General features: G+C 38.6%; 1 protein-coding gene across 4 annotated transcripts in view; it reads right to left on the bottom strand.

Moving 5' to 3' along the window:
- DLG2 (discs large MAGUK scaffold protein 2) overlaps positions 1 to 12,676 on the bottom strand; it is an 883,769-nt gene extending 871,093 nt beyond the window's left edge. For 2 of the 4 annotated variants that reach the window (XM_032198448.1, XM_032198456.1), the window contains exon 1: positions 11,373 to 11,856. In XM_032198448.1, coding sequence (XP_032054339.1) covers positions 11,373 to 11,402 — 30 coding nt within the window. In that variant the 5' untranslated portion in view covers positions 11,403 to 11,856. Of the gene's footprint in view, positions 1 to 11,372; positions 11,857 to 12,586 lie in introns of those variants that run through there. The other 2 variants (XM_032198439.1, XM_032198464.1) reach the window with 2 other exon arrangements.
- Between the last annotated feature and the right edge of the window lie 6,627 nt (positions 12,677 to 19,303).

Raw genomic sequence — 19,303 nt, forward strand, 5'->3', positions numbered from 1 at the left:
TCACAAAGTCATTTTTCCACCATTATATAAGATCTGCAGCTCACTGGATCACAAAAGGCCTTGGGGTTGACCCATTAATTTTGCCTTGAACTTCAAAGTTGTGTGGGTGAATGCAACCTTCATCCACTCTGAACCCCAAGCACCTGCCATCTGGTTTTCCTCCACACTGGAGGATTCAGGGAACAACAGCAGAGCTTTAAGCATCAGGTAAAAATCAGCTTTTTTTTCCCCATTTCATGACAGGCTGCATTTTTGCATCATGCAGCCTTTGAAGCAGTGATAGCTGCAGCCTGAACAACCCCAGAGCTATTTTGCAGCAGGAGAAAATCTGTCCCAAATTCTCAGGGTGTGTGTTACTTTGCTGAGCAGAACACACTGACTATTCCCCAGATTGACCCCTGGAGGACAAAGAGGAGGAAAAAAGTGCAGGACTCCTGCAGTTCCCTGAAACTTAGCAGAACCAAAAGAGTGAGGGGTTAATTTGAAGTCTAATGTTCCACATGGCAGTGCAAGATGCTACCATCAGGCCTCCAGGCTGATCTTCCTGTAATTTCCCTTGCATTTGCAGTGATTCAATTACATTTTCGCAAAAGTTTGGAGCCCATCAGAACAAATTGCACAGCAGATTGGGTCAGAGTCCCTGAAGAAAAGTTCAGAATAAATTCTAGTGTCTGCCACCATTACTCTCAGCATTTCACATAAGAGTCAAACTATTATTTAGCTGCTTGAATTGGAGGACTCCTCTAATTATGTGTGTTCCTGAAGTTGGACATAACAAGAAGGAAAAAAAAAAAATCACTTCTTTTTTATTTTCCTTTAAGACAGGTATATTGCAAGCAATTACAATACGCCTTTCTTTTCCTCATGCTGAGAGCAAAGGAGAGCAACCTCTGCACACAGGAGTGATGAGACTTCACCCTATTTTCAATTATGAGCCTGATTTGAGAACATTAACTAGCCAAGCCTAGTAGTGCTTTCTTCTTTATCTCTAAAAAGTGAACATTTGTAAAGTATTGCAAAAACTGCGCATATCAGTTTCAGCTTTGTATTCCCCAAACCTTAAAAACTTTTGTATTTGCACTTAGACAACTTCAGGAATATGCAAAAAGGCATAGCTAGTAAGCAAGAAGCATTGTACTTTTAGATGAAAGTTTAGAAAGTCTTGTTTAAAAGGATTTGAAAAAGTCATTGGTATCATGGCAGCATTATCCTGTGGGTGGGTGTTATCTCCTGTAACGAAGGGATGAATGCTACAGCAAACTAAGTAATCCTATTGAAATAATAAAACTATTAATAAATTTTGATCAAAAGCCTGCATAAATTATTGTGAATTATTTTTCTTTCTTTTTTTAACAACTGAAAAGTCTTCAGTCTAATCCAGGCCAAGATAAAGGTAAGAAAATTAATAATTTGCTTTGGACAGGAAACATTTTTCTGATTGAAAAGTCTCATCTTACAAACTCTAGTAACCAGGTATATAAAATGATTGTCAGTAAACTACTTAAAAAGACTCCTCACATTCTTAAAGAGGACACATCTGCAAAATAAAAGGCCAGGACCTCACAGCAGGGGGGAGCAACACTCTGTAAATATTCCTGACTTTGAGATTCACTCCCAAATTGTCCCAAGACCCCAAGTCACACGACATATGCTTCATATTCAAAGGCCAGAGGGACAGAGGTAATGAGAATTGCTTGAAGGCAGTAGCTCCCAGTTTTCCAGCCTTGTGCTGAGCAGGGTGACTGCAGGACTTGGCCCTTCAGAGCTGGATATTTGAATTATTGTCCTAATAACGTGACATTGCACTGGAATTGTCTGAGAAATGCGTGTAGCTCAAGGGCTAGGACAGAGCATTTATCCCCTCCAAAATTTTATTTTTTCATCTTTTTTAAATTACTGCTGATTTCCTATTTGAATGGTCAATACTTTTTGGATTTTGTTTAAAAACAATGCTTTTCATACTTTTTGTATCTTCCACCCTCACCCAGTTTAAACATGAAATAAGGCTGATAAATAAGGTTGAAAAATAAGGTGCATAAAAGTGTTCAATCTTACTTTTTTTTTTTTTTTAATCAGCCACAAGCTCCAACATGTTGTACCTTACTGACACCAGCTAAGGAACAATTTACCCAAAAGATCAACACTACATAAGGTATTCTGCAAGCACAGGTAATACAAGTAAGTGTGGGAATAAAGACATTGGGAAATATTTGCAAGCTGCAAAAGGGACTAACTCCATTTGATTATTATTGCTAATATTTTCACCAGTTTAGGAATTTAGTGAGGACTATAATAGTATAGCAAGGACTATAGTGTAGTAAGGACTATAAACTCTGGTCCACCATTACATCAGAAAGTTAAAAATCAAAAAAGAGGTGAAAATCCATCACTGGAAATCATCTTTTTTCAGCCAATCTTCAGAGTACAGTAATATGCTTTTCATGTTTACTAATATTTTTATGCAAAAGAAACGTGTCTTGCTTTGCTATTGTGGAAAATATGTTCCAATAAAAGAGTTCTCCATCTGAAATGGAAACAGACACTGCTTCTCCATAGCTTACAAATGAGTGATTTCCAGACTCTTCTTTTACTCCTTTTCTTTGAGGATACTTGGCCTCCTGCACTACTTCACCCTTGAGACAACTCTGTCATAGTGACAGACAGAGTTATCCAGGCATAGGCTTTATCACAGTTCCATGCAATCAGAGCTTTCAAAATATGCAGTAAGATCTTCAGCTTGTGTAATTTTTGTATAAAGAGACTTGGGGACACAAAAAGATAAATCCATTCTCATTGCTGAATTCTGCATCAGTCGCTTTTTTTTTTCTTTCTTTCTTTTCCTGGGTTGATGCTCTAAATCCTTGATAAATTGCATAGCAATAAAACCGTCAGGAAGCAACGAAGTGATGACCAAAGCCAGACAGAGATGTTAACCCCCATTCAGCTAGTGCAATCCCTTCTCTAGAGGCACTGTTACATGTAATTCCCCAAACGACAGGTTTATCAAGCATCCAGAAATTACCACATAGGTAACACAGAAAAAGTACCAAATTCAAAAGCCAAAACCAAGGCTTCAAGACCTTCAAAGTCTTTGAGCCAAACATTTACCTTCCTAGCATGCAGCCTTAAGCAAACTTCTTTCCTACATGCTTATCTCAGCCAAGTGTTGAAATAACTGACTACTATTAGCACTGCTTAGAAATATCAGTATGATGTATCTTGCGTATACATTGATATAATGCAGAGCAGTAGTGTTACTGCCTGGAAAAGTCCCTCTGACTTTTCTGCATGGAAATATTGAATCAAAAAGGGGTAAAGGTGAGAGTTTTGTGGCACTGCACTGCAGAGGTTGCTGGTGACAGAGATGCATTTGCACATTAGCAAGCTCTGGGGAAGGTTTCAAGGATGTGGACGTTACATGGATCAACTGTAGCAGTTTCTGGGAGAGTATGGGGGACAAAAAGAGCATGTATAGATAGATTATTGCCACTGTCCCACAAGCAGGGAGAGATTACATGTACCATCAATACCAAATTTTGAAGGCCAAATATTGCCTAACATGATTGTGGCCAGAGACACATTTGGAGACAGGTCTTAGGTCAGCTGAAAGATGTGACAAAAGACAAAGAGGATATTTAGGAATATTTTATCTGTTCAACATTTTTTCAGGGCTTTCTGAACTGCAACACTCTTTAAGATCTGACTTCAAACTCTACCTCAGAGAAGATATTGGTGATCAGAGTCATCTGATCACAGGTAAGATTTCCTTTGTATCCACTAGAACATCCAAGAATATGATTTGCAAGTTACATACAAGTCCTTGAGTGAGGTCTCCAGTAACAAAAGAGTTGGCTGAAGTCAAACTCAGTGGAAGATATTTATCTACTCCTACACAGCCTGACAAATTGCCTTCTCTGATGCAGATGATTCTCCAGGGAAATGAAAACTGTAGAACTCAGCTAGAGGTCTCAGACTGGGTAAAATATAATCATATACTAGGCAATACCCCTGACCTAATGATTCACTCATAAATAACCATTTTCTTCTCCTTAACTGCACACATCCTCTCATTTTTCAGAAGTCTCACATTAGGTGAAGGGAGACAGAAGGAAATTTGCATGGTAGTAGCAAACAGATTAAAACACAGAAGAAATACCTGTTTATGTTGCAGATGCATGCCAGGAGACCCATCTTTTCTGCTTTTAATGGTCTCCTGGACATTGCAAAGAATCCATTTGGTCAGCTCCAGCTATCTGAAATGCTTAAAAATGCAGCTCACCTCAGCACTAGGAAATTATCTTCCCACCTTCAGCCAGGCCCTCAGAATATTAGAGAAGGGGCTGGCTAAGGATATATAGTTCTGCTATCATTAGGAAATGTTATCATTTATTGAGGCAGGATCGGGCTTTCTAATTTTCTTTGTCTTGCTCAGTATCTTCTACCTTTCCTTACGTTTGCAGCTCTCCACTGCTGTGCAGTAATATTAAGCCCTAACCATATCTGCCTGAGCAGTTAATTGAACATTTTCTTTTCTCCGTTTATAGAGCTGTTCATAGATTTATGAAACAAATCACCCTTCTTCTTTCATAGTTAAAACCAATCTCAATAAAGACATCTCTCTGAGATCAGCAAATTATAATCTAATGAAATCTATTGAAAATTTCAGTTGCACTAAACAAGGTCAATGCTCAGAAGAAACGAAATGTCATTCAGAAATGAAGATCAAAGTAATTCCCTTCTATTCCTGCTGCTACCATAGAGACCAAGGGAGGGGGAAGAGGGGGAAGAAGAGATTTAACAGACTTAATTCTTACTGAAATTTATAATTAACTACAAGGGAAAAGGGACAATTACCATATTTCTAAAGAATAAAGGAGAAAAAAGTTGAGCTTTTGACAAGATATAATTACAAGACATTGCATATGCAATGCACATTGGCTTGTTCTGTGTAATTTTCTTGAGACTCCCCCCTAAAAAAAATGATTTTTTTTCTAGAAAAGACAACACGTGTCTCATCAGTTTACATTCATAATGTTTGAAATCCAAAAGCTAGCGGCTTACAGTAATTGTTCCAAAATTTACCATTGGTAAATAAAGATTTTAAATAAATACTCAGTTACACTTCCCATCTGTCAGACATCTACGAGTATATTCTCCAGCTAAGATAAATGGTAATCAATGAAAAGGGTCTTCCTGCTCTTCTAAGTCTGTGCAGTTTAACCAGCAGCCAACCCACAGTCATCAAAGCTGTCCTCAAGCACCACTTAAGAGTGGAGTTTACTAAATGACATGTAAATTGCATGGATTCAGCACTATCACACTTTTAAGGTCTGTCAGGAAAACACCACAGTTTGAAGTGCTCATCAGTACCTAATAATGACTATAGAAAAAAAAGATTTTGATTTTAGCTAAATGTGAATCTCTGGGGGGAAAATCATTATGTATCCTTTGTGTCTGATTTGTTAGAGCCTGGAAATTCAGCATAAAAAACTTAGCTACCCAATTTATGGTTTGGAACTGCAATGATTCAAAGCCTGAAGTCTTGCAAAGAAAAAACAACAAATGTTGCCCAGATCTATTTAGCACTATTAACAATATGCGGGCACATAGAAATGTGGTATTTTTTTGTTTCATATCCAGCTAAATTTAAATCAGATCCTCATGTAATGCAGCACTCTACAGCTCTGCTGGTTTTGGTAAGATTATAACAACACCTGAGGCACTGTTTCAAGCTGAGTATTTATACTTTGCTTTATCATTTCCTAATCTGGGGACTGACTCTACAAACAGCCTCCCAGACACACACAACTGATCCCTTAGAAACTCCTATAGAAAAAGCTGAACCTCACTAAGTATATACCTTTTTTAATCCCTATATAGAATTTAGATAACATAATATAATGGGGAGGGAGCAGTGGGGGAGGGAAGAAGGCCTCTTTTCTTCAGAGAAACCTGTTTTAAAAGCACTTTGGCATAAATAAATATTCTATTTGCATTAAATTTATGCCACCATAATCAATAATCCAACTTAACCTCAGTATTGACTCACCTCTGCAAAGTGAGACCAACAGCTGGCACGTAACATGTGAACCAGCTCTCCACCTCCAGCAGATGATCTGATCTGATTTACCATTCTGGCCTTCTGAGAGCATCTTGGGACTAGTTTTGCTGCTCTAAATTAGAGATCATGGAACAGCGAGGTCCCTCCTGCGGTACCACCTCCATGTTGTTCCATCCTTCAGCCAAGTTCCAAAAATACCCCTTAATTCTACTGGTTTGGCACTGGGAGTGGATAGTGTTGGCTAAATGCTGAACAAGAGTTTCCCCCTTACTTAGGGAATCCACAGTGTCCTACTGGGACACAAAATCTATCTTTTCAAAGCATGGAATGCTATCAACAAGGATTTGTAATGATATGCTGAATGCAGACTGGCAGTTTCAAAATCAAGAAGCCCAGCCACAGCAACTCCTCAGTCAGATTTACAGTGTTGCTGTTGAGCAGGATGAGTTCTGAATTTTGCCTTGTCTTTTATGTTGGGACTACAGGGAAGGGAAAGCTAGTACTAACAAAATGATAAGGTACATATTTTACAGCCTTTCTCTGTTTTACTGCTAGCTTCATGCTGCCAAGCGGAGTGATGAATGTGTGGAACACAAGGGACCTACAGAAGACTCATACACTAGGTTTGTGCTAGACGTTGATCCCATACTTCAGAGTAGTGGCTTATTCTCCATGACCATTGCTCGTATTGAGACTTCTGCTCACACTTCTGTCAGTTTTGCCTTAAGTGCACACGTTGGTCTCCCTGGTTCTAAATATATTGCCAGACGAGCAGAAGAAAATAGAATAGACAGATGTTGCTGGCTCCTGGCAACATTGCCAGTCAGAATTTAATATGTTCATCCTTGGTATGGCTTAGCAACATAACCGTATGACCCTTCTTCCTAGGGCCATCACAAAACATATTTTTTCATCGTCCATCCTTATTTCATTCTTTTAAATGCTTGAATTAAATTCTTAAAAAAGGTGCTTGGAGGACAGCCATGAAGAGGAAAATATTGTAGACTAAAACAATTTAAAAAAAAAAAAAAAAAGATTAAAAAATCTTCTTAATTAATGCAACGTACTAAGTCTTTCATTAACTGTAAATAAATACATTTTTTTCCACTCACATGAATAATCACTTTTTCATTTAGTTTTCTGGTCCCACAGAAGCCAGCCACACTTGAATAAAATATGGAACCTGTCCATTGCATAATGCAGTTTAAACCTCCACGGAGTTACATGGAAGCTGGCAACAAGAATCTCAGAAGAGTATTTTTTCAGAATTAAATTAATTTTTGTAGCTAACAAAACCAACAAGGTCAAATTAGGTATTCAGGCTTGGTCCGAAGGCAACCAGTTCCCTGGTGTACAAGTCAGGGGGTACAATTCAGGAGTTAGGCAACAAACAAGCGGCTTGGGTTTTCTGAATAAATTGGGGTTATTTTATTTGGTATCTAGTCATGTGTACACTGTACAGTATCTAGTCATGAGTGTACACTGGTTTCATCTTTGCAAGCTCTTCTCAACACACAGAAACATTCAGGTACTAAAATCTGGAGTTTTAATCAAATCTAGATTGCCCGGGAAATTTTAAAATCTCTGACATATGAGGTTTTTATCTACAAAGGTTTTAGTGACAAAGGACTGAATGGCAACTTGTGGTATTATTTAATTCTCTTTTTTTTATGGTGCTGTGATTGCCAGTTGCAAGTATCAAAAACCCTGAACCTGACACCTGACCCATGAGGTTTAAAAAATAAAAATACATTTTGATTTCTCTTCATTTGCTTTCTGATTTTTAAACCTTAAGACTTTCCATCTTTGAGATCTCCTTTGGAAAAATGAGGGCCAGAAAGATATATTTTTTTATTTTTTTTTTTGTCACTGAAAGCTGATCATCTTTTCTAAGTCACCTGACAACGAGAGCTGGGGGATTCAGCAAAACAATCTGTATTACAGAGAAGCTTGTCTGGCAACACAGAACTACCTATTCTATTTTTCACCAACTGCAGCTACTGCTGTACTCATAACACTGCAAAGGACTAAAGGATGAGAGAACTGATAGCCAGGGGAAAGGACAGCATGTTGCCTCCGACTGTTGGGCAGCACAGTGGGAATGTTCTTCCTTTCCAAAACCTCCTGGTGACAGGGATGGAGTCTTGACCTGAACTTTTATTTATACTGAATTCCTGCAAATGATAAACTACTGCCACAAAATAATGTGCATTATGCAACAGGAAAAGAAAGAATCTACATTGGGAATATGATAAATTAAAACAAACTAGAAGCCCATAAGTTCTCTTTGACTGAGTCAGCATTTCCAAAGTCCTGGGTGCAGAAATGTATGGAAACATGAAATCCAAATGGAGAGAAAGAATCTGTACAAATTAATATCTTATATCTTTCTTAATCATAGCCTACATTTTGGCTGAAAAAAAATAATGTCAGGAGGATTTAAGGTTTGGGGAGGTACGTCAGAAATTAATCTTATTAGATGACATCTATAGAGTTCAAAACAGGATCTTTGAATCCCTTGTGTGTGATCTACAAGGGCATGTTCACTCCACCACAACATTTATGTCATTTTCTACAGGCTGGAAATACTGCAAATTCCAGTGTAAATTTAATGACCATGTGTTACAAATGTCAACTTTTTAAACAGTGTTCATCTTTTGCAGTTTAAATAGCATTCATCTTTTACTCCCTTTTTATTATTTATAACATGTGAAGAATAAAACTGATGTATTTACTCCCTCTTGACATTAAGATCCACTTTTCCAAGAATGAGAATGGCAAGTATTTGCACAAATCAGACAAATGGATATTTAAATAAGGAAAATTAACAGATCTGAGGCCAAAAATAGTCAGACTGCTGTTCTGTAGAATTCATATTTATTGAAGTAAATTTTAAAATAAATTTAAAATAGTCTGAAAAACAAACAAAAAAAATCTGTCATTATACTGCTGAAAACTTGTATAAACTGATGCTATAAAAATTTTTTAGGCTTAATGGAAATAGGGTTACTCTAATGCACAATAAAGCAAGTAAAAGCAGATTATGGATCAATATAATATAATGTCACTGGTGCAGCTATTTAAATATGGCACCAAAGCAAGATGAGGAAATCAGCTGTAATTTCTTTGGCTTCAAGCCTTTGTAATACGAAAGTGTTCTGAAACGAGATATTTGCTATTATTCAGATCATTTATATATGTTAATATGGTGTTCCCACAAGCATCCAAATAGCAGGTGACCTACAAGTGACAATCCTATCTCATTCCAACACCAAAGTTGGCAGCAAAGACTGAATATCTGGAGTTGAATATCTGAGGCTCATACGCTTGACTTTCAGAATCATTTTGGCCATTTAGTAGCAAATCCATGAGACTGAAAAGCTGTGAGGAAAAATATTGTGGATGGTTGGAGCTGGGATTCCTGCTCAGAGCAGCAACGGTAGTGAGTTGATGGTAAGCCGACATTTGTTATTGATCAGAAGACCCTGGGAAATTGTTCATTGCAAACATTCAGAGTCAATTCATAAAACAAATAGAGACATATCTCCTGTTATTAAAAAAAGGAAAAATAATAAATAAATAAATAAATAAATAAAAGATCTTAACAGGACTCATTGTCCTGTCCCCAATCCTCTTTGCCAAACTCTCAAGGCCAAGGATGGTTGCAACTATGGGTCCACACCACACCACCAGAGACCCAGAAGTAGGGTTAATTGCAACTTCCTTTTTCCACCTTCTTGCTTATTTTCAATTAAAAACAAACATCAAGGAGTATAAGTCAGATGCTTAACACAAGCCTGCATCCAGGCTTTTCTCAGTGGTGTTTCACCATTGCTGCTGAGTGCTTTTCACTGGTATCACTGATACCAAGGGGCACTTATAGGAGCCTCTGCTCTGCTCCAAGGCAGATTGGAGATGCTGTCTTAGATCCATCACAGTTTGCAGGAACCAGAAAGACCTGGAAAGGCCCAGAAAGAACAAAAAAGAACAGGAGGTGAATGAGGCCACAGAAGGAGCATATGCTCCTTATGCTCCTTCTGTGGCCTCATTCACCTCCTGTTCCTTCCCCGTCTGGGTTTCTCCATTGTCATGAGGGGAATGACAGCTCGCATCTGTTTCAGCAAGTCCACCGTACTCTGTGGTGTCCACCCACCACCACTCACTGCTGTCAATGGGTTCTTGGGGTATCTCCTCCTGCCCTTTTCCATGTCACTAACAGGGGCCCCTGTTTTACATGTACATCACGCAAAAAATATAACAGCAGTGACAGCTGTACTAAACATTGTTTCACCTTATCATTTATGTTACCTTGAGCTGTTCTCACTACCCTTGGCATGTTGCAAGTCTTGTGGCAATTGTGAAATTCATCAAAAATAATCCAAAACAGAGAACAGCCATGCTGAACCCTAATGTCCTTATTTACCCCATTAACCGTTCCTTATAAATACTATCACCATGTGCAAATCTGCTTACAAATATGTGATAACCTGCCTGTCCTGAAGCAACAGAAAGGAAGTTCACTGATCATCTCCCTCCCGTTTAATATTAGGTTACTTTGCTAAGTTTGAGGATGTCTCAAAGAACTGTTCAACTTATCCCTATCCCACATCTTTAATTTGGGCAGTGTCCTTAACCACAGTCTTTAACCTGACACAAATTTTGTGGATAAAAATTTATTTACATGCACGTTTGGAAGGAATTATTTAGAAGGACCATTCCCAAATAACCAGGTTAGATCCAACATTAGTATAAGCGTGCTGAACTGGGACCAAGGCATTTTTATTTTGCAGGCCCAGATATGCAAAGCAAGCTACGTTTTTCCCCCAAAAAGCCACAATAAGCCAAAAGAAACTTGCATCTCTCCAATCAGAAACATCATGACTATCTAAACTACATCTGATTGGCCTCTTTAAAAATGCTAGGACCCATATAATGCCCTCATTTTTTTTTTTTTTTATTCTTTAGTTTAGAGAATTAGCTGATAAGCAAAGAAAATATCTGCCTGATACCATGTATTCTGAAAGTGCTCCAGTAGCTAGAGATATTAATAGACACAAGCACAGGCTAAGATAAAATATGGAATCGTTTTCTTTTAGCTAGTAAAAATAAGTAAATTACATATCATTTAGGAAGTGATACAGAAGCAAACTGCATAATCTACAGAAAAAGAGAACAAAATGCTCATTGAAGCAAAGCTTATTTATCACTTTATCTTGCAACCTGACACAGTACATGCTCAATCTATTTAATTACAGGAATAGAAAAATAGCAGAAAAATATGTATACATTACAGCAATGTTTCCAGTCCTACCTTGGTCGTGACAATGCACAGACAATCCATTCTGTAAATCTCCACAGGAGTGTATGTAAATCATAAAAACAAATCAGCAAGGGTGAGGAAAGGCTTTTGAACAGCATGAACAGAACCGGAGGCTTGAATCTGCACAGCCTGCTTTTCCAAGTGGGGCCCTCATAAGAAACTCGAGTCCTCCTCCACAATGCTAAAGGCAGTCATGATGCTCAGAGGGATCAGAAAACCCATTAGAAATCGTCTCAAGCAAAACTTCCAGGTGGCTTATCAGGCTTGATTGCTGCATTGTTCAATCTGCGATCAAAATATTCTGTTGAATGGTATGCAGCCTTCTACATGGGAAGATGAGAACCACAACAAGCACAAAAGAGCAAAAGCATCACATTTCAGCCCTGGCTCTGGTTTCACAATTCTGATCTGCTGTTTCAGTATACCCATAAGATTTCCTTTGCCAAGTCTCTCGCTCTCTCTCAATCTCTCTCTCTCTCTCTCCTTCCCTGTCTTTTTTTTTCTCCCCCCTCTCGCTCGCTCTCTCCCTCCTCTTTTCTACTAACTCCGAGCAAGCACAACACACACAACTATCGGGCCCATCTATCACAGCGCTGTCACTTCTCTGCCAAAACAACTGCTTTCGGTTGTACGGGTTTTTATTAAGAGCACAATTCCTGCAAATGCATATTGCTTGAAGTGCATGATTGAAACGTTAAGGTGTGTGCGATAGCTCATGCGTCACATCTACAATCACTCTGAATTACTAGGTCACATTCAGATTCAGGAAGTGAATATAAATAACAGCTGGATAAGGCGAACTTTCAGAAAGTATAACAGAAAATAAGCAGTCAGGTTAAAAGGTGGGAACTGCACATTTACACATGCACACAGGTCTGGGAAGTGCAACAGTGATATAATTTTAATTTATTATCCGTGGAAATAGAAAAAAAAAAAAAGAAAATCACAAACAAACAAACCCACCACCATTATATACATTATTGAAAGCTAGAGCGGGGCACCTTTTTTTTTTTCTCACTTATGAAAAATATATCAAAGGTTTAATTTTTTAAAAAAGCACACTGAATAACAGAGCTTAAAGTCTCCTGGAGTTCTTTCCCAAACTTTTTCTGCACCTTTGACAGATTCGCAGACTTAATCAATTTATTTTGTGTTCTGTGCGCTTTGCTCAGACCTTTACAGACTGTTTAGCCCCAAGCCCCTACCTTTCTTGCAGTGATGTTGGTGCAGAGCTTGCCTTTCAGGTGTCTTACATGAATCATTCTGAATTAGAAAGCTTGCTGTCAGCTCTCAAAGTCTTCCCTCTCTTACAGATAGAGGAAGAGAGGGGAAGAAAGAGGGAGCGAGAGAGAAAGAGACACAGAAAGGGAGAGATATGTAAAATGAAAGCTCTGGCTAAAGAGAGAGGAAAATCAATGCTCCTATTCACTGGAAAAAAAAAAAAAAAATACAGCCAACTGGACTGTTGACAGCAACAAGAGGAAATGTCTAGACACCCATACGTTACAATTCACCTTTTCAACACACTGGACAGCACAGTCCCCCCGGGTGCTTTGCTGAGGATCTCTCATTCTCACTCAGAGCTAAAATATGTTTTCAATAAAGCAAGCCCTTCCAAGAAAATAAAAGGATATTTAAGAATCACCTCTCTTCCATAAATTACTCAGGTTATAACCCTAATATTCTCATGATTGCTAAAGCAGCAAGAGGTTCAGTAAATGACACACATTATGTTGCCAAAATGAAGTCACTGCTACCAAAGTTACAAAATCCATAGTGAATCAGATATGTGGTCAGAGAGCAACCAACCCTCCCCCAGCTAGTAAAGTCTTGAAGGATGTAATATCTTAAAGAGAAAGTCTCCAGAGCACTTCTGACTTTGCCTAAAACTTTAGCTCACTCTGAGCAACCACACGTGTGCAAAACAAACTTGATTTGTGTTTACAGCCTGCATTTCAGCCTGCATGTTCTCTCTGCTGTGGTTTAGTCCAGTAGCCAAACAGCCAGACAAGCCTATTAAACTATAGATTATGTGAATCAGGGAACTTTTCAAACATCCTTCAGGTCAGAACCAATTAACCACCTCCACCCAAGAACAAATTAACCTGTTAAATTGTTCTAACCAAAGCAATGCTTGTGCTCTGGGCATGACAAGAATAAAAGGGAATTCAGTCAAACATAAAATTGGAAGACATTTTAACATTTAGATGTCAAGCTTTTGTCAAAGTTTGTTCTCTTCTACTCGGTAGATTCAAACTGATCTAGTAAGGTGTGCAACATTTCGATACATATAATTACCTAATGACTTGGCTATAAAATTTCATATCATGCTAGAAATTGGCATATGGGAATATATTTTGAAATTGGTCTCCGAGGACATGATCTGTAAATGCCTCTACTTGAAGTAACTCCTCTGAGTTGGTCTCAGGGAATTCATGATCCTATTCACCACCTATATGAAAAACGGAGGTTTTGAACACATTGAGGCTGTGTAAGCAACCCAACTTGTGTGTGTGTTTGGTAAAAATCAGGCTCCGTAAGTGTACACAGAAGTTTTCACCTGACCTTCTCCATTTTGGGTGTTTAAATCGTGCACTGTCACCTCCCTCCATAAAATGCACCAAGGAGTATTTAACAGCACAGGATTTGCCTGTGCATTGCCCAACCTTACCACAACATTAAGCTGCAGCATCCCTGAAATATTGCCACCTACTACCACCTGCAGAATCTCCTTTAGCTTCAGACAGAAGAGACCCACACTTCTGGGGACATTGACCACAGCTCTACTCTTCCATGGGCTCATTTTAGTTGCCAGGGCTCTTGGTTGAAGCTTCTAAGTCACATCTATCAATGACTACTCAAAGCCAGGGATGCACTATATGAAGAGTTGACTGATTCAGTGAATCCAGAAATTCTCCTGAGAATGCAAGCCCTTATTTTCATTAACACCCCATCCCTAACCCAAAGATCAAGTTTAGTGGCTCCATTTTCTTCCTCCAAGTAGATACTTCTACCATTCATTTTATTTGCCTAAACATAAGATTTTCAAATCCTTGGCACAGCTTTCCCCTTCATTAGCAACAACTCCTTCTGCTCTAATTTCTGCAGGTCATATCGCTGCTTAGTTTTATTTTTTTTCCTCTGCTCTTCCAGCCTTCATGTTATCTGTCCATATGATCACAACTGAAATCCACTATAGAAAGACTTGACCCAAAAAACAAACAAGTTCAGAAGCAGCCATCTGGGGTGAAAAGAGATGGTTTATCGTTGCTTTTGTAGTTGATTTAGATGGCCAAAAATATTCTCTGATGAGCTCTGACTCTCAGGAAACCATAATGTAGAAAGAATAACAACTATTCCCCACTGTGATAGCAGTGGCTCTGCGGACCACCATGTGAGAGCCACTTACCTAGGTGACTGCTTCCTTCTCCTCTAATTTTACCAGGGTGTCTATTTTTAAATCATACAAAACCAAGCAATACAAGGTGAGTGGGTAAAATGTGATGGTCTTTACAATGCAGTAATTTAGACTGGACAATTTAATGCTCCTTTCTGGCATTAAAAACTTTACTGCATCCAGATACTTCCACTTGGATAACCAAAGCATAGGGCTTAATTAGGCAGTTATATTTAGAAGCAGAGCCTGTAACATCCAGCTGAAATGAATATTTTGTAAAAGCAAGCTTCTGTAAAATTTAATAGGAAGGATTCTATGATTTTTATATTTTTCATGACACCTCCTTTTTAAAATAATTCATAAATTATTTTGAAACCCAACTATTGTTGAGCAAATATTGTATAGAGATACTGATTCTTTAAAGGGAAAATAATAGAAAAAAAAAAAAAAAAAAAAAAAGCTTCATTATTATCTCCAACTCAAACAATGGAAATGAAGGGGGGAAAAAAATAATAAATACTAGGTCTCCAAGCTTTGGTGTAGACACTGAGAAAGAAGACATCTACCAGACTGTTAGCAAAGTATTAGGAATGTCAGCATTTTGCAGAATTTACCCTGTGACTAATTAGGGCTCTATGCACCTACAGTGAGAACACAAAAGCACACACATCCTCTCACAAATGTGGAGAAAGATTTATTTACGCTTAATGTATCTTAAATTGTGTACTACAGAGTACTTGCTAATGGTACCAAATTGGCAGTCTTTTACATGGGGTTATGTTCTCTTTCCTGTTTTCAGGTCCTATATTGCACCCAAACAAGTTACGAATACATTAAATACTTTCTTGATTACTTGTCTTCCAAGAGGGCAATCGCTGTAGTTATGAAATTATGTTTCTATGGTCAGAGCTCATTTATACCACTTGAGCCCTGTTCCAGTGAGGTTGCTGTGCATCACAACTGGTTAGTTAATAGGTCACCACTGGGATAAAAGTTATGTGAGTAATTATATGCTAGAAGGGAAAAACCCATGAGACAGCCTCTTTATTAGGACTGTTTCTGTGGTACACAGAAAATAAAAAATGAGAAACCTCTAATCTAGCAGATCCTGGATTTGTAGTCAGGAGCTATACTACAAATGAAATGTCAGAATAAATCCTGCTTTAGCCATGAAAAGAAGTTAATACAAATTTCAGAAGGCATGAAGTTTTGTATACCTCAGTTGCTGAGAATTTTAATGCAGTTCCCAGGCTGAACCAGAAGCCCATGAGTGCTGGTGTTAATTTAAAGATCAACAAATTAGCAATTCTGCCCCTCCCAACTGCAGCAGCCTTAACAGCAGCAGCTCTGCAACTGGCCTCAGGCCCATGAGAGTCTCAGGCAGAAGCTTTTGTTATAGCTTTCCCTTCTCCTGTGCATGGCAAATTTCATTGCTATTTAGCACAATCAACGTTGGAGTCCTGACCATTTCCCGAGCTTTCTCAACAGAAAGAAACAGATAATTTTCTTTTATGTGGGGTATCACAGTCCTCACTGCTCTGAGCCCTGTAGATGGTAAAACAAGCATGGGGAGAAGGGGAGGCCAAACAGCCAGTTCCCCTACTCCATCCCAAGCATTCTGCAGCCACGTGGCCACAGTGGCCCCAGGCTCAACAGATTTAGAGGATGTTTGTTTTCTGCTCTACAGCTGTGGGGGGATCCCCTCTGCTCCTGCCCCAAGCCTCCAAGGGAGATCAGTGGGGCCATGGAGCGGTTGCCTCCCTTCCTCTCTGGGAGCTGATACAGTGCTAGGCTTCCAGGAGAAGTCAGGGTGGAAAAGACTCCAGGAGATCTTCATTCCAACCTCTTGCTCAAACCGGAGTCAGCAGTGAAGTCAGAGAACATTATTCAGGCTGTTATCCAGCCTGGTCTTCAAAATCCCCCAAGGTGGTGCCCATACAACCTCTCTAATAGTCTCACACCAACAAGCTCACTAGCCAACAGACATGAAAAGAGGGTGAGGCAAGCTGGGAACAGAATATGACTTGCAGTGTTGTAGGAAATGCACATTCACAATCCCAGGGTGTGGAGCAGAGGATGGGGAAGGGTTCTTGAGCCATTCTACAGCTCTGAAAAGCCTGGGATAAACTAGCCTTTTGAAAGCTCTGCAGCCTTTCCCAATTTAAAATTTCTGCCTAGGGTTTTATGCATTTATTATTTTCCATACAAAGCCATAAATGTTTTCTCTTGCTTCCCACAAATCCTTTATTCAGAATGAAACAGAACTGACTCAGTTACGAACGCTGCCCTGGCTTTATGTGGGCTGGGGTGCTCTGCAACAGAAACACAGTACTCAAGGGCAACACGTCCTGAAGTGGCTCTCAGCTCTCAAGATCCATGGTGAATGAAAAGTTCATTTTAATTCTTGAGCATTCTGCCTGGGGAAGTAAATCTAACACCCAATTGATCATCAGCAACTGAAAAGCACTGGTGCATATGTTTAAACATGTAGCCAGTCCTAAATATCTATGTGTCACTGTCATAGCCGTGTGCTACTGACACTCGAGCACAGTCACTTGAAAAAGAAATCAGACAAAATGACTCTTCCAAATGAACTGACACAAAATGGTAAATTCCAAGGCATGAAAATAAAACATCTTGTATCTGCTGTCCCGTGGTACTGGGAACTGAAGAAAATACCACCCACAGCTCTGAATTTCTTATTGTTTGGCAGTGGGCTTGCCAGTTTTTGGAGTTTATTCTCAGGTACACATTGTGCTGAAGGGATACAAACAGCATGAAAATAAAATTTGTAGAATTGCTGATGGAGAAACATTGAGTCCAGGAGTCCACAGTACTGTGACTACAAGCAGGAAAAACAGTACATTGTTCAGATGGGCATTCATATTGGAAATGATAGGAAATTGGGCTGGGATCAGGACATCTCGTGTTTTCTACAACATTTTCATGTAAGCAGTGTATTTAGCGCACATATCAAGCCCCTGATAATTCCTTGCTGTGTGGAAATAATTTCCTCCATAAATATATGGGTAAAATTCAGTGAGTGTACAAGTTCATGCAATACAATCTTTGGATTTGACAGATATTAATCATATTTTGCAATGGGGCAAAATATCCACTTCAGCTTTATGCAGTAAGGAGAGTGCATCAGCCCCGTACCTGAACTGATTCATGCTCTCCTTTTCCCTACAAAGGTGATTGGGGACATTCAAAACTGCACAGAAAGAATCAGGTTCTTAAAAGGGGGTTCGACCAAAACATCCAGTTCTGCTGATCTCACAAAGAATCACGCTTCAACTCCAAGTAAGTACCAGAGGATACAGTACAAAAGTTTTCTGATCATTTGGGAATACAGCAACAGAAGAAACTCAGAAAGTTATGCTAGACTATTAGTTCTTTAGAACTCAAAAAAATAACGAACAGAAAAATTGATCCAGGAATGTAAGCAAAACCCATGGAAAAGTATTAGACAAGGTAATAATCTGCAATTTTCCACTGTTATAAACAACTTTCATTGAAGTCTACAAGGTATCACATATGCATGCCAACTTGGTTAATGTCTGTTTTCTTTTCGTCATGTTTCCAGCTTACTAACTTTAAAAGAAAACTTAATAATTTTCTTTCACTTCCAAGAGAAAAAATACAGAATGACTTCAAGGCTGAAACTCTACATAATAATACCTAGGCCCAGGAGAATTGTTCCAGCCAAGTTGTGAACCTATGAAAATAATGGAGATACTATAATGAAACACTTACAACTGCAACACTGCAAACAGCAAGGCTGTTACAAAGAGAACTATAACTTACCTCCTTACCACAGCCATGAAGTCATATTGCTTCATGCATTATTCAGTGTAGTTTTATGGTCCGTATCATTAGACTGCCCATACAAAAAATCACCACTTTGCTGACATATTCTTCCATACTGACTTGAAGCCACAAAGAAACTACAAAATTCAATGGGAGACTGAAGAAAAACCACCTTGGATAAAATTTACTAACCATGCAAAAGCTCAGAATTCAAAAATACACTGAAATGAAAGCAGCTTGAGATCAGCAAACCTATAGAACCTTCACTGATATTAACAACATTTCTACATATGGAATAAAAACCCAATCCTGGGATGGCATGAAATACACAGGGCCAATAACATACAAGAAAAAATTGAAGCAATAAGCCTCATTTGAATGTGCTAACATACCTGCAGTCAATAACGAGAAAAGAAAAAAAAAAAAAAAAAGACTGAAAGACCTCAAATTCACTGTATCCTACACATTTCACCTCCAGCAAAACTCAGCTAAATAAATATTTCACACTCCATCATGAAATAGTGGACCCTACCTTTATCTTCATCTCTACTGCATAATTTTCAAAAGTTTGTTTCTCCTTATTGTGTTCCCCAAATTGCCCAGATCCTTCTGATCCATTGGAATCTGCAGCCTAAAGGGGAAAAATAAATAAATAAATAAATAAATAAATAAATAAATAAAGTAGCTGAGATTGCATTATAATTCTGTTATACCT

The sequence above is a fragment of the Aythya fuligula genome, chromosome 1 (assembly GCF_009819795.1).
Source record: "Aythya fuligula isolate bAytFul2 chromosome 1, bAytFul2.pri, whole genome shotgun sequence".
In the NCBI taxonomy this organism is placed as follows: domain Eukaryota; kingdom Metazoa; phylum Chordata; class Aves; order Anseriformes; family Anatidae; genus Aythya; species Aythya fuligula.